At 38.1% G+C, this 15432-nt stretch overlaps 2 protein-coding genes and 1 long non-coding RNA gene across 4 annotated transcripts; 1 reads left to right on the forward strand and 2 right to left on the reverse strand.

Moving 5' to 3' along the window:
* Positions 1 to 26: 26 nt before the first annotated feature.
* LOC137137434 (uncharacterized) lies at positions 27 to 2808 on the forward strand. The gene is made up of 2 exons (XR_010915725.1): positions 27 to 2017; positions 2132 to 2808. It is a non-coding gene; the product is annotated as an uncharacterized lncRNA (long non-coding RNA).
* A 3421-nt stretch (positions 2809 to 6229) lies between these two features.
* Positions 6230 to 10561, reverse strand: LOC137137433 (thioredoxin-like). The gene is made up of 5 exons (XM_067523684.1): positions 10401 to 10561; positions 8810 to 8914; positions 8383 to 8448; positions 7681 to 7746; positions 6230 to 7310 (listed from the first exon to the last, which is right to left on the reverse strand). Exons 1-5 carry the CDS (start codon positions 10422 to 10424, stop codon positions 7245 to 7247), a joined length of 327 nt encoding a protein of 108 aa, XP_067379785.1. The 5' UTR covers positions 10425 to 10561; the 3' UTR covers positions 6230 to 7244.
* A 950-nt stretch (positions 10562 to 11511) lies between these two features.
* On the reverse strand, positions 11512 to 15391 carry LOC137137429 (prostaglandin reductase 1-like). 2 transcript variants are annotated; one of them, XM_067523679.1, is made up of 9 exons: positions 15247 to 15391; positions 14472 to 14589; positions 14268 to 14313; positions 14080 to 14139; positions 13383 to 13550; positions 12671 to 12944; positions 12392 to 12497; positions 12000 to 12118; positions 11512 to 11865 (listed from the first exon to the last, which is right to left on the reverse strand). In XM_067523679.1, the coding sequence occupies exons 2-9, from the start codon at positions 14575 to 14577 to the stop codon at positions 11752 to 11754; spliced, it is 993 nt and encodes a 330-aa protein (XP_067379780.1). In that variant the 5' UTR covers positions 14578 to 14589; positions 15247 to 15391; the 3' UTR covers positions 11512 to 11751. The 2 variants fall into 2 exon arrangements, with proteins under 2 accessions (XP_067379780.1, XP_067379781.1); XM_067523680.1 differs by lacking the exon at positions 13383 to 13550.
* Between the last annotated feature and the right edge of the window lie 41 nt (positions 15392 to 15432).

Consider the following 15432-nt stretch of genomic DNA (forward strand, 5'->3'; position numbering starts at 1 on the left):
CCTTTTTCACAGGGAATTACTTGCGCTTTTACGTCACAGCAGTCATTTGAGAGTTACGGTAAGAAGGCTGCAATAGTCAGTAGTCAAAGGCAGTACTACTTCAAGTTATTAACTACATACTCTAGTACTAGGATTAGTACTGTATTAGGAAAACATTGTATTGTTATGAAACACAACACTATTTAAAGATAAACATTATGACTATTTATGAATATGATTTCTACTTCGTAAGCAAACACAGGTCCAGGACTTCGCTGGATCAAAAACCAGGAGCTGGTAAAGGTGGAGCTGGTTGATCAATAATAATCCATCATTTGTTAGTTAGTTGTATTTTGTTTTAAGAATCTTCAGCTGCAAATTAGCTACAACTGTCGAAGAAATGTAGTGTAGTGTTAAAAAATGTTGATCTAAGTTATGGTGGATTTCCATTTTCATAAAGTAAAGTTTGATGGATGCAGTCATTCTTTAAAACATTGACCTAACTATATGTTCCCCGTCTAAATATTTTATGCAGCTTGGATAAACCACCACAGTCCAAAGAGAGCTGACTTTACACATTTAACTTATTATATCGTTAAGGCCACTTAGGGGCCATTATGGAGACAGATGAAATCTTATTCCCCCCCTGAGCATGATTTCCGCATCCACATTGTTTCAAGTCACAATGACTTGACAAAAAATATGGTTTACCGTAAACGACGGAGTCAGCGCCGCGTGATTCTGCTGAACGTTGCATAACGTAACTTCGCATAAACATGTTTTAATAACAAGCTGGATTTCTTCATAGAGACTCAAATACCGATGGGATTGTACGTATGATTTCGGACTAGTTCTTGTGTTAGGAGCCTCAGAAGAAACTCAGCTTTCGAACCGTTTACACATTTATGCTGCAGAGATATTACGGTGAGCCCCATCCAACAGCTTTGCTACCATAAGCGGCACAATTGCGCCTCTTCCTGGTGAAAAAACAACCACTTTCCTTCATTGGCAACACATGAGCTCGATGCTTTGGGTGGAATGAGTTTTTTTCGAGCTTCTGTAAACTCTCTGTTCATTAATATTACATCATCATTATTATTATAGGAGTATGCGTTTATGGACCAGAGTAGGTAAATCCATTGCCAAAAATTTCTGCTTTGTCATTGTTTTACGAGCTAACATTCCCCTCTACATGATACACTTAGTGAAATTCAGTTTACTTCCTGTATATGATTAAACTAAAAAAGGGAAATGGAATAAGGGATATCAAACAGTCTGGCTACATGAAAAGTAGAATTAGATTTTAAAGGTTTTTATATGCAGAATGTCTTATGAGACTGTAAACAGCTCATAGTGACTTTTGTGCCCCGCTTTATCCTTTTAACCTTTCTCTTCGGGCTAAGTCACTTTGCTACACTCACTACCTTTAAATGTTTGCTATTCATGTATCGAGGTCACTGTGCCAAATATTGTAGAGCCGGCTGGCCTTCTCCTGATCCTCTAACTTTTTCCTAACAGCTATGGTGGTAACAAAGAAAACCAAAGAGACTATTCCAGGGCCTCAGCCCACAGCCTAACCCATTGAATTCACTTGTCCTGGATACACACACATAAACAGGGCTAACAGTACTCACATGTGTGTGTATGTGCGTTTAGAAATGTAGTCAGGCATAGACTCGTACACAAACAATCTCCTCCATGTATGCTTACACAGTACTTTACTGATAATCTGATTCCCAACCTCCATGATTTACCAGAAATTACTCATTTAGTCTTGGCTGCTGTTTTTTTTGTCAAAAAAGTCAGTTCTTCCAAATATCAATGTGTATACCATAGAAGAATACTTCACTGTGTGCAGCGTTTAGCCATTGTGGTTTGCAGTTTGGTTCGCTAAACCTGCCCTGATGTTTGCAAGTAAACTGACTCCACCATTTCTATTTCTCCAAACTGCCACGGCTGGAGAACACTGGGCCTCACTAGCTGTACTGTGATCCTAGTTTCTACCTGGTGGGGGAACCAGTGCTGCAGTGCTGTGAACGTAAGGCAAACACACATGAACTGCACCTTGATTAGCATTGTACATTACCAGTAATCTCATCAGGGCTTTTTTTCTTCATTTATTTGTTTGTTTTTGTCTTTTTCTATTTGGAAGCTCTGTGATCAGGATCTTTGGAAAACAAGGGGAACACATGCAATAATAAAATCTGTACCAAGTCAAAGTGTAGAGATTATATCTGTGTGCTATGTATTTGTGTGTGTGTGTACAGATGTGGATGAATGTGCTCTGGGGTCTGATTGTGATGATCATGCCAACTGTCAGAACACAGACGAGCCGGCTCCTATACCTGCTCCTGTCTTAACCCATATGAGTGAGCTGAGTAACACAAATGAAACTGCCTAGATGCAATCAGTCAAATCAATTGATGCAGGTAACTGATACACTTAAAGCAAACATAAGTATAAAGAGAAACACACATATACAGACACTAAGACGTACACATTATGCAATGTGTCTGACAGTAAAGGAGTGGCTATATGTGCAGCTGTCTTTTGGTCTTCCACTCTGCTGTGGGCTGAAAGGCCTGACAACCACAGCATTTTTGTCTTGGCTCTAAGCCATTGTTTCTCATAGAAAAAGGGAAACTAACTACTCAGCATCAACAGACTGTTGGTCTTATTGTCCATCTGTCATTCAGCCCATACTGACTGTTATACTCATTGTAAAGTGATAATAATTATAGAAAAACTATGCATTTCACCTGAAATATGTAAAACTATTGCATGTTGTTTACTGCCAAAATCAAAAAGGTTAAATTGTTGTTTTCATTATGTTCTTGTGTTTTACAGTTTTATTCTGGACAAAATGAACTGTCATATAAACTGCACTGACAAGAAAAGGTTTAGAAACAAATACACTTTTGTATTTTTATTCACTTTTTTTGGTTTTATTCAATCAAATGGTTGTAAATGGATCAGAAAACACAAGAAATTAACAACAAGTCAGTCTTAAGCATATTTGAGCACAGAATAATGGTCAAATCAATTTTGCATGTTGAACTTATCAAAAAACTGCCTTTTGCAGCAATAACTGCCTGACGAATTTGCGCCATTCTACTGCTAAGTTTTTGCATATATTCAGGAGTGATTTTCTTTCCAGGCCTTCTGCAGAGCTTCCCAAAGGTCTGCTCTGCTTGTTGGCCTCTGGCACTTCTGAACTCATGATGGGCATCTGCTGGCTGAGCTGAGCTGAACATCACCAAGAGTATTCTAGCAGCTACTTACTTCTCCAGATAATTCAGAAAAGAATGGTTGGGGTAATTGTCTTGCTGGAAAGTTAAGTGATTCCAATCAGTTGTTGCCCAGAGTGAATGGCATCACTCGTCATATAGAATGGTGTCCATACTGACTGAGAATGGCTTGCATACAAATTGGATCCCCCAGTCTCCCACTACCAAAGCAGGCTTCTGTCCAGGCTTCACTGAAGGTGTTAGACAGACATCAATCATCTTTTTCTGAGCTGATGCATGTTCTTTGCTTGGACCCAAATACCTCAAAAGTCATTGGTCCACAAGAATGTCCCAGGTATCCAAAGTCCTCTGTTAGTGTTGTTGAAGCATTTGTTTCTTAAGAGACTCGTAAAACTTTGTCTGCTTGGGGCTTCCTCTGCGTTTTCTCTCCTGACTGGGTCCAGTTGCAGCGTGTCTCTGGAGACTACAGTGTCTAGCTTTTAAAGAAATCTCTAATTTCTTGGTTATATCTCCTAGAGAATAACCTTCCATTTTTAAAGACAAATACAGATTGTCATTTGTGTTGCCTTGATGTGTTTTGAACAAACAAGATACAATAGTTTAATTGTAATTTACGAATGCACAGGAACTTATTGGGACTATGAAACCAAATGTATGGATGTTATATTAGGTGCCCGAGTGCAGCCACAACAGCCTTGGCCAGTTTTTAATTTTTTAAAAATACATTTTCCCCCTGTATTAACTGAATTGGTTATATTTTCGAGAAAGGACAGATAAAATTTAACTACTCCAAAAAGTAAATAATATCTAGATAAAGAAATCAAGTAAAAACCTTGAATCTGCACCTATGCATGTCCCTTTTATCTTTTGCCAGGGGTTGTTCTATATCTGCCTGTTATCTTGAGTACTATCTCTCTCTGTCTTGTTCTCTCGGTTGAGCTTTTATGAAAACAAATGAGGCTTCATGAAACACTGTGTTGGCGTCCTGTATGCTGGACTAATTATGGGCACCTCTGCAGCTTCTATGGCAACCTTTGTCAGCTAATCCTCTGATCTTTCTTATATACAGCACCATGGTGCTTATGTTGCTATGGCTCAGTGTTTGTAACTGCATGGAGTTCATTTTCCAATGTGCATGCCTGTTTCATGTGACATGGAATTCATATTCCATGGAATTCCACTCTGATGTTTTACATAAGGCAAGGGCTGAATTTAAGCTGGTCTTAAGCCGCATGGTGTTTTTGGCAACGTTAACTTCACAGGCCTTAATGCTCATAATGTAGATTTTAGGCAGGATACTGATTTATCAGTGACTGAACCTACCAGATACATGTATAATTTATACTACAATACTTTAAATGCATTCACTGCATTCAAGTCATCCCCATTTATTTAGCTGTGTGCCTTCTGAAACCATCTGGCTACACCACTGATGATTTGGATGAGTTAATTTAAAGGGAGTGAATATTTAATGCACTTAATTATTTATTTTATTAAATATTTTTAGTTTTATATTTTTAATTCGTTGGTGTTAGTTTGTAGAGATCTGTTTCTACTTTGAGATGAGTTTTTTTGTGCATATTTGTATAAATCACAAAAATAGTAAAAGTTTCTAGATGGTATGTATCCAGCTCCGGTGTGACCATTTTTACAGTGCTAACCTGTCAGGCATGCAGCATTTTAAATGAGATGTGAACCACATCCTTAACAGAATAATATTTCTGCAACAGTCAAATTGTGCACTTTCCACAACAACAGTTTGGCTTTGATAAATTCTTTCCAGATGTGAACATATTTGAAATTTCCTCATCACTCTTCATTCACTCTATTGCTTTAAGTTTATTTTTACCAGAATGGGAGCTGCCAACACTAACATTCAATTTTTGTTTGCACAAAGAATGTAAACATTAAAAAAAGGCCTAAATTGTAAGCTGATCACTTTGACTGCAATCAGATATAAATCAGAGTGGGCCACATATGATTTGAAAACAAATTGGGTTAGTAAAAACCAAATAGACTTTGGTTTGTAACTAGCATTACATTTGTAATTAGCATTTCATTTTTAATTACTCTGCCTATAAATTAAATCTGTTTAGTGTCTTTCTTTCCTCTCATGGACACACAGCAAGAATATTCATCTAAACTTTAAAAGCTGTCTGTCACATAAACTGTTTTTAAGCCAGAAAACAGCTCAAAAACACCAGAGTCCTGAAGAACATTTCCTGCATTTTGCACAAAAACATTAATGTCTTGCTGTTTTACTCTAATGAACAAGACCCCAAGATACTTGGCTGCAAACTATCCCAGTGAATGCTGGAGCCCACCTTCCGATTAAGCTAACAAAGCCTCGTCATCTGCAAAAAAGCAACAGAAGTAATAATGAGGCCCCCAACCTGGGGACTCTGCTCCTCTTGGTTGCAACTTTAGATCACGTCTAATAAAATCACAAACAAAATTGATAACAAGGTGAAACCTTGTGTCTGTATCCCATTTTTGCATATCAACACCTATCTGCTGCTTCAGGATATTTCTTGGTTCAAAAGCTTCCTCCTCCCTTTTCACCTCAACTATCTGCACCCTGCTGTGTCTGAATGGAGCTTGCTGTGTGGCACCACACCAGTGCAAGTATCCCAGAGGGTGGACGAGCACTCGGTGTCATGCCATGATGAGCGCACGTGAGTAAACCTGCACCTACTGTGTAATAATAGTCCAGTAATCAGTGACATTGGCATCATTATTGCCCTGACAGCACTTTCTCTGAGAGTCTCTCAGAGTTGTGACACTGTTCTTTTCCATTATTTATGTATTTATTCATTACTGATGAAAACTGATGAAAATTGTTTTAATGTGAATACCAATGCAGCAAAACATTCTTTATATTTTTTATGAAATGTATATTTTTCATATGTCTGCATGCAATAAACTATGGTTATTAAAATGTCACATTTATTCTTTAGTGTGACAATAACTAGAAATGAAAAACAACAACTTAGCTAACCATGCACATTGCCCACAAATGTTTATTAATGCACCATTTCCTTGTCATCTACTGTACATACAATATTTACTCAATAAAACATAATGCCAACTGATTATAAAGTTCTTCCTCATTCTGTTTGCAGGAAAAGGAAGGACTGAAAAAGGATTGATGTGATTGTCAGGATTTCCCAACGTGCCACGATCCCAGCCCCCAGATCAAAGTCTCACATGTACAGGCCTCACCCTGCTACACACACACAAACACTATGTTCTTGATTCATGTTTTTACTGTAAGTTGGCTTTTTGACTGATGTTTACTTTGTTGCTTCTGGTCATATTTTTACAACCTTTCCTGTTTGTGTTTAGCTTCTGTCATGTCACCTGTATGCCCATGTTTAGCTTCTCTAGTTTCCCTTTGTCGGCCTTTGAGCTTGCTCATCTAGGTTTTGACCTTCTTGGAATTATAGTTTAATCATTTAGTTTAGTTTGCACCTTTTGTTCTGTGGCTTTGACTTGTGCATTGAACCCTTTCGTCACACTCCTTGTCTCAGCCTTGTCCATCCTAAATTATTGTCATGTTTTTATTACAGCATACAGATACTAATGAATTTAAAATACCATGAAATTCTTTGCTCTTATATAAGGAGTTGTTTATTGATTGATCTGTCATTTTAGTGTGAAGTATGAGTACAACATTTGTGAAATTTATCTTCATTTATTTAAGCCCACTACTTACACATACAAATAAAGGTTCAGGAGTTAGAAGCAACCTCGCCTGGTCTTACAAAGAGAATAAAATTGGTTATCACATGGGGTTGTAATCAAAGTTTAGCCTGTTGTTAAGGGAGTTGACACATACACTGAGCTGGCAGGGATATGTCACCAAATATACAGTGGATGAAATAAATTATTGCCTGTGTGGAAGAGGAGACCTGGTAGTTATTGTACAATGAAACAGGTATTTGTGGGACATGTACAGAAGGAAACACTGGTTACTGTGGTTTATACAATGAGATTATGTGGATTGGTTGGTGGGACTTATGATCTCAGCTCTTCCAGTTTCTCAGTCAGAGTTTTTACATTAGCCCCAGAGAACTCAAACACCTGAAACACAGAACACACAGAGTAAAAAATAACTTTAATTAAAAAATTAATATAACTAGTTGCCACTCATGGAGACAAACCACAGTACAATCACTACAAACTGCTCTTCCATTCACCTAATTGTTTTAGTCTTATGAATGTCACCTCAAGGTGTGAATTATTGTTATCACCACAGAAAATTGCTACACAGGACTGTTTGTTGTCCTCATAGTGGACATGTTTCATTCACAAAAATGCCACACAAATGATGTGTTGCAAATGCAAAATGCAAATGATCAGAATTTGGACTATGCAGGATTACTTCGTTGTTCACAAGACTTTATAACAGAGAGTATATTTAAATGTTTCCATGTTGTATAGTCTAACTTACTTTATGTCCATTCTTGTAAAACTGGAATGTGGGCATACAAGAAATCTTGCAGGATGAACTCACGTCCTGTCAAAAGCAAAGAGTCAAAGGGTCAGAAGGCTGCATTGAGTCAAAAAGATCACTATGTCTAAGCTGAGGACTGCTCAAGCTAATATGCAAAAACCAAACAGACAGAAAAAGCATATACATAAAATATATACAAATAAAAAACAAGCAAAAAATAAATAAAATACTTTTGAATACTGGGATGTTGTGACTACTGGCATTTAAGATTAAAAAAGTGACTACTGATCACATCCAAGCTTTAAAGACTCTAGTCTACCCTGAACTCATTATCTCTTTTCGCAAGACATGGTTCACAACAGCAGATGCTCCTTCTGAACTGCAATATTTATCAAGATTTTATTTTAATTGCCTAGAACTACTGTGGTGGGCTTATGTGGTAAACAGACAATACTTCAAGATTAGGATGACTCAGCAGAGAAAAACTGAACACAAGAATTTCTAGTTTCCATTTAATTTTCTGAAATGCTGTGATGAGCAGTAAAGTATTGTCAAGATCCCCTCTTGATACCTATAGAAAAGTCGCTTGGTGTGTGATGTGTTTTAGGAATCTTTGTACTAACAGGAGTTGTAGCAAAAATGCTGTAGCTTCAGGCTTAGGAAAAAATGTTTATAATTGTTAAAAAGGCAAACACTTACCTCTGCCTCATCCACGTCTACCTTCAGGAAAACAACGTTGCTGTTCTCAGGCTCTTCTGACAATTTCTGCAGGAGAGTTGATCAGTGAGCAAGAGGATACTTATGATACACAGGATTCATTGGTGCTTTTCCGGGTTCAGTTTAAGTTTAAAAGGCAACTAGGCAAAAGGAAAACTATAAATATGAATCAGTATATTTATGCACAACAATCAAATTTTGCAGTGAAGCGGGCATTTACTATGAGAGTTGGAAAAGGCTTGATAAAAGGATTGCCGGAGCAACAATCTCCCTCTCCAGAGGCAGTCATGTTTTCACATCCTTTCACATAATCTTATTTCGGTTTGGTAGCAATGTCTCTTTCTTTTAACCAATATAAAAAAACCAGCTATAATTTTGACAGATTTTAGTACCGCAATCATTCACTTACTTCAAATATTGGGCCAATCTGTTTGCAGGGACCACACCACGTGGCTGTAAAGTCCACCACTACAAGCTTGCCTCCGGCTTCCTTCAGGATGGCACTGAAGTCATCCTACAGTAAATTAAAAAAAAATAATAAAAATCAATATCTGTAACTTATTTCCGATAACCCGTTATACTAGTTATTTATTTGGTCTGTGGCTACGGTTAGCTACTGCAAATGTATACCTAACATTGTCTTTATTTCATTTATATCAATATATTCATTTTTAGTGTGTGTGTCACAAAGTTAAAGAATTTATTTATTTCACAGTTGTTTGCAGCCTCTAACACTACTACTTTTCTTTATTCTGTATATAAAGATGCCTATAGCACAGCTGTCCCCTCCTTTGATTCTTTTCAAAATGCTATTAATTTATTGCTAAATGGTGTTTTCTGGAATTTCCTTTACCTCAAATGGCAAGATAGTAAGCTCTTTATAGCTTGTAGTCGATCATAGTAGAAATCAACAAACAAATGTACTCATTTTGTTTTTTAAGTATAGGCCACTTAATAATTCTGGATTTATTGCATACATTTTTAACATTTGCCCAGTTCAAAGATAATGAACCGGTATAAGTCAACATATATCTTTGCACTTCCGGAAATAAAGTAAAGTATTATATTTACAACTGAGTAATAAAGAGTAACTGCTCCCCTCCCTATATCCAGTGCACGGCCTACTGTCCAAGGCCTACTGTGCAACATCATGTAGCTAGCTGCAGGTTGCAACAGATGCTAGCCCCCAACCCATTAGCATCAGTCGCCGCAACTATTAGAAAACACCTTCCTTCGTATTATGTAGTAACGTAATGTTGCCCTAGGTAAATGCCTAAAGCTCTTTTTCATTATAACCAAGCGAGTAAACCCGCATGGCAACAAGATGGCAAAGTGCACAGCCCCAAACACGGCGATGGCTCTTAACAACAAGGCTGAAGTTCGATTCCGATTTTTAAGGAAGAATGTTTCATAACGAATTGTGAAATCTAGTCTCTTTCTCATCGCTTTTTTATTGTGAGTGGATGTTAGACAAGTTCGAATTCATTCAATCGTAATTGTGTTTATTAAAGTGTTTTGCGTTTACTTTGCGTTTACTCATAACAGCTTAAACATTAACCTCCTCAAACGTCGTAAAATCTACCGAGTGTTTTTCCACTAAACGGCCACATCAGAGCGGATAAACACACCTAAACTGTAACGTTAAATACAGAGACAAGCCGACCAAACGTTAGCGGAGTTCCTGTAAGTGAAACCAACGGACGGGAAGCTCACTCCATGCGAATTCACCCAGTCACCGAGTGAGGCGTTAAACTGAAAGCCAGGCGTTTTACCCTGAACGGGCCTCTCAGATACATTTTAGGCGCGTCCAAACACAGAGGCGGACAAAGTCTGGAAAATAACCTCTTAGCAAAAATAGAGGAAGGGTTACCAGAGCGGGAAGGCGCGGGTGGATATAGCACAGCATCGGACGTCCAACACATAGCGCCAGTTAATAAAACGTTACAATGGCGCCTTTTCAAACTATCAAGAAGCTGCGCAATAAATAAGACACCACTTACCATATCTACCACTGAACGAACCATGATAAACGACTGGACGAGCGGTGTCTGGACTGCACAGCGAAGGGCAGAGTTTGTGAATGACGTTTGTAGATGAGACGCACCGCGATTTTATCGCAGCTGCGTCAAGGTGGTAAACCGTGGTCCAACAGCGGAAGTCACTCTCCTTTAAACAATAAAAGCCTGTCGTTGCTGGCAGAGTCACTGCGTTGAAGAGACGAGCCAGTGTGAGTTTTAATCCACTCGCCTAACTATATTTTTGTGGGGCTTATATGTGATTTTACATTATTTTGGATGAATTACGACAGTCCACATAACGCTGACGTCATAATATTTTTTATACAGAGAGATTACCCCTCACAGTTTTATTAAATAAATCTTTGAGGCTCAATGGAAGCACTAGATAATAATTATTGGTGATTTGTGTTAGGGCAATTATGATTAGTATTAACAGTCTAATGAAAAAATATACTAATATATCGTTGACTAAATTCTTGCACTTCATATTTAAGCAGTTTTAGCCAAAAAGATTGTTGTACTTTTACTTAAGTAGGATTTTTGACTTCATTTAATATGACTGAATTGTTTTATTGTAATATTTACTTTCTCATAGTGCTCGAGTTTTCTTTCACTATTGCATACTTAATTATCTGAACAAAATTAGATCAGATAATTAATTAATTATCTGAACTACAATAGTGCCTCTTTTGTCCACATGTGGTGCTGTGCCACCGAGAGCAGCAACAACTAACACAGTCCTATAATATTTTGTATCCAAACGATTGCAAGTTGTTCTTAGACAGGTGCATTTCCACTCTACAGTGGGTAAACCAAGTCTTCTAATCACGCAACAAAAGCATCCTATGTAACCATGGAGCTTGGGCTTTCCACAACCTTATGAAATTTAAATTAGTAACTAACAGTACTCACTAAATTATGCAGAATCAACTCATTTTAGAATTGAAAGGAAAACATGTGTCATTGATTTTTTTTTTTACCACTTCTCTGCTCAGGTAATAAATGCAGGACATGTGTAAATTAACATTATTTTTGTACAGTATAAATACACTGCAATATGATGCACAAAAGAAACTCACTCCAACAGAGAATGTATAAAAAGAGTTTGACTTTAAATCTATACAATGTTCCTACTAAATACAAAGCTACAGTTAATAATGCATAGATTTATCAGCAGCAGATTCATCACTACAAAACCATTAAAATAGCCAACTTAAACATTAAAATGAACGTTTGCTTATTTGTTATGCATTTTCAGTCCTTCATGTATGAATTCTATAGAAGTGTATAATTGACTAATAATCAGTATTCTTCTCTGATATGGAACATGGCATCAGCAAACGGTTACAATAGCCTTGCCAATGTTTTCTCCCTTTAGGATCCCCATAAAAGCAGCCGGCATGTTTTCAAAGCCTTTTGTGATGTGCTCCCGGCTCTGCAGTCTGCCCTGTGGGTGTATAATAAATGAACACAAATTATACTGAAGCAGAAAGATGTGTAACATTATTGGGCACATGCACGTATTTAGAATTGAATCAAGCATTATAATATTCATAATATATTGTTTTCCCATTTACCAACCTCTTTTAACCACGCCATCAGTCTCTTAAAGGATTCGGCATGCTTGTGCTCCCACCTGCTCTGCAGGAAGCCCTCCATTTTCAGCTGCTTGAAGATCATGGTCAGATAGGGATATGGGCCTGACAGAGGAAGATTGTTGAAGAAACACATGAAGTCATCATCAATGCTGATCCAAGGAAACAAATTGTTATTGTAAATCCATTTATACATGTTGTCCTGCATTTGAGCAACACAACATCGCCCTCTAGTGAGCAAACAAATTAATACATGTAAAGTAGAAGGGGTGCATGTGAATACTGTATAACTGTATTTCACCTTTGTTTTTTCACCACCTGGTATCAAGTTAACAGATGTAAGAATTCCTACAGTACAGATCATAGGGAATTGCATACCTGTCTGTGGTGTTGTGTCATTGTACAAAGAAATACTTCCACATACAGCTATTCTTCCCAAATTCTTCATTTGTTGCAAGGCAATGCTGGAGAAAAGGCCCCCCACCTGCAACCAAGACAGAACAGACATGTAGCACAGTTGAAGTGGATTAGCTACACTTTCTTATTAGGACAGCAAAAACCATGTAAACACAAACATAAGTTAAATATAAATAAGTGCTTAAAGACACTTTATTCATAAAGACACTTCATTCTTTGAACTACACCATAGCTGCTTACATTGTCAAAGTAGCAGTCATATCCATCTGGAGAAGCCTTTTTCAGCTCCTCCTCCAGTGAACCTACAGTCTTGTAGTTGAAGGCATGGTCAAAACCCAGCTCTTTAAGAAAAGCCACTTTCGCATCGGACCCTGCTGAACCTACTACTTTGCAGCCCTTGATTTTGGCAATCTGGCCAACCACAGAGCCCACGGCTCCAGCTGCTGCATTTACCAACAGGGTCTCACCTCTCTGCAGTCCCAAGACCTCCTCAATCCCATACAGAGCAGTCAGTCTGGAGAAAAGGTTGAAACCGTAAAAATCATAGAGGTACCTCTTTGAAACAGTTCTGTCGAAGCAATTACAGAGTTTACATTACAAGGTCAAACGTCAATGCAACTCACTGGCAGGACAACTGGAGCCATACCAGTTTTCTTCTGAGGATCTTTAAATTGTTTAAAAACAAAAAAAGACACACTAAGCTTCTTCTTCGCACACATAGATAACTTCCTGCCTCAACTAAAGCCATTATAAATTGCATCTGCGCCATTGAATATAACCCAGAATTTATTTTGAGCATTTGCATCTATGTTTCAGCAGAAAAATTATATGTGTACTTCTTAATATCACTTAATTCCAACAGAAATGTCTGAACGCCAGGTTGCCAGTTATTACGCCTCTGGGTTTTCTTTCTACTCACAGACACTTTACCATTAACACAACACTGTCTTACCCTGGCATGCCGATTGCACCTAAAGCCAGTGACAATGAGACGTCTTGAGGCCAATCGGGCATGATGGGAATGAGCCCTGACCCATCACAAACAGTGTGGGTTCTCCATCCACAACGAGACACAGCATGGGTTCCCACGGGAAACGTTGGATTATTACTCTGAATAACTCTACAAAAAAACAAATGACCACAAAGACAGACGAACAGTCATCCTCGTCACAGCCATATGTGCTGCATACAAACAAAACTGTTGAGTTCACTCTGTATACATGTACATCATGCAAGTGTGTTATTGTATACTGGATGGTCTGACACATTGTATCCACATGATTTGACATCATACACAGGATGAATTTGATTATCTCAAACCATGTGGCAAATAAATTCTTTCCTACTTAGTAAAGAAAATATGCAACATGTGGGTCTGAAACCAATTATTTTGAGGTTCTTTGGAAAGTTTGATCAAAGAGTAATTCTGCTTTTTATCAACAAAAACATTCCAAGTAAAACAGACTGAGCATGTGAACACTCAGCCAAGAACATTCCAATTCTCCATTTAGTTTGAGCCACTGTGAATCAAAGCCGGCCGTAATCATTAGCAGGTGTAGGCTTTGTTTTGTTGCAGGAAAGACGAGACATACACAGTACACTGTAACAGATAAAAGACATTACTGTGTGTTTGTGTGTGTATTCTTTACTTGGCCACTTGAGTCCCAATCATCATATCGCCTTCTTTCATGCGAACCCTACTAAACGGCCTAAAGAGACAAAGAGTGAATTACTGTACATTTTAAAAGCATTTGTTTAGCAAAGTTTATGATGTCAAAGTGTTCACAATAATAAATCTGATCCATTTTCCAGCTGCATGATCCTAGTCTCTGCTCACCTCATGTACGGGTCAACACTGAGAAAGACTGCTTCCAAAAGGAGCTCTAAAACAAAAACCGATGTCAGACTAAGCAACTGTGTTTAGGTGTAAACACTGATTCATTTTAAGGGCTTCAGCTTAAGTGCTGATGTTTAATTTTGGAAAAACAAGACAAATAACATGATCACCTATTTAATGTGATGAAAAGACAAATAACTGTACCTCCATCTTTAGGCTCAGGAAGCTCCTCCACCCTGAGCTCAAAGTTGCTGTGCTCTGGGAAGCCATCAAAGTGCTTTTTAAGTATCCATGTCTTAGCTTGAACCATGTTTCTTTGTGTCTGCGGTACAGAGCATTTGTTTGATATCAGACAAAAACATATAGTACAGCAATAATGTCAAGCACAAATTATATGGCATATTGTATTTACCTGTCAGCTAAAAGTGAAAACAACAGTATCTCTCTTTTTTAGGTAGTGGAAATTTTACCTCAGAAGATAGTGGTAAATATTTTCTCTCTTTAAATAAGCACAAGAGTTCCTGGAAGTATTTCAAGATAAACGCAATTATCTTAAACGGACATGCCCGTGTATACACGCGCACGCACTCATACGTACATACGCAACGCGCGCGCGCGCGCACACACAGGCACACACACACACACACACACACACACACAAACAGGAAGAAGAACGTCCAAATATCGTCATTTTATAGAATCCAGTTATGAGTTGACATTGTTTTAGATGACTGCTATCAGCAAGTAAACGAATGATAAACACATGAGAAGAAGACGGGCTGCCTAACATTAGGGCAACGCTGCCTTTGGCTTGGAAAGTCAAACACCCTGAAGCTAAAGAATAAAGTGACAACTAATCTAACGGTTGTGAAGTTAGCATTGTTCATTAATACCCATTGTTCTAAAGAAACAGGTAAACTAGCTAACTTAAAAATGCCATCTTATAAAATGCTTTACAAACTTTATCCGTGTAACTTACTAGTTGTCGATCTTCCACAAAGCAGCAGAAGAAATTGTGCCCGTGAGGAGGAGGCGGGCCGCAGCAGGTATTTTAAAGCGTGGGCTGGGAGAGGGCGGAGGACACACTTCAGTCACTCGCATTGGCTGAAACTTTGGCACAGCCTCGGGTGTGTGACGTCACGTTATACTTGTGCGTCGACTTGCG

Source organism: Channa argus, chromosome 12, assembly GCF_033026475.1.
Source record: "Channa argus isolate prfri chromosome 12, Channa argus male v1.0, whole genome shotgun sequence".
Classification (NCBI taxonomy): domain Eukaryota; kingdom Metazoa; phylum Chordata; class Actinopteri; order Anabantiformes; family Channidae; genus Channa; species Channa argus.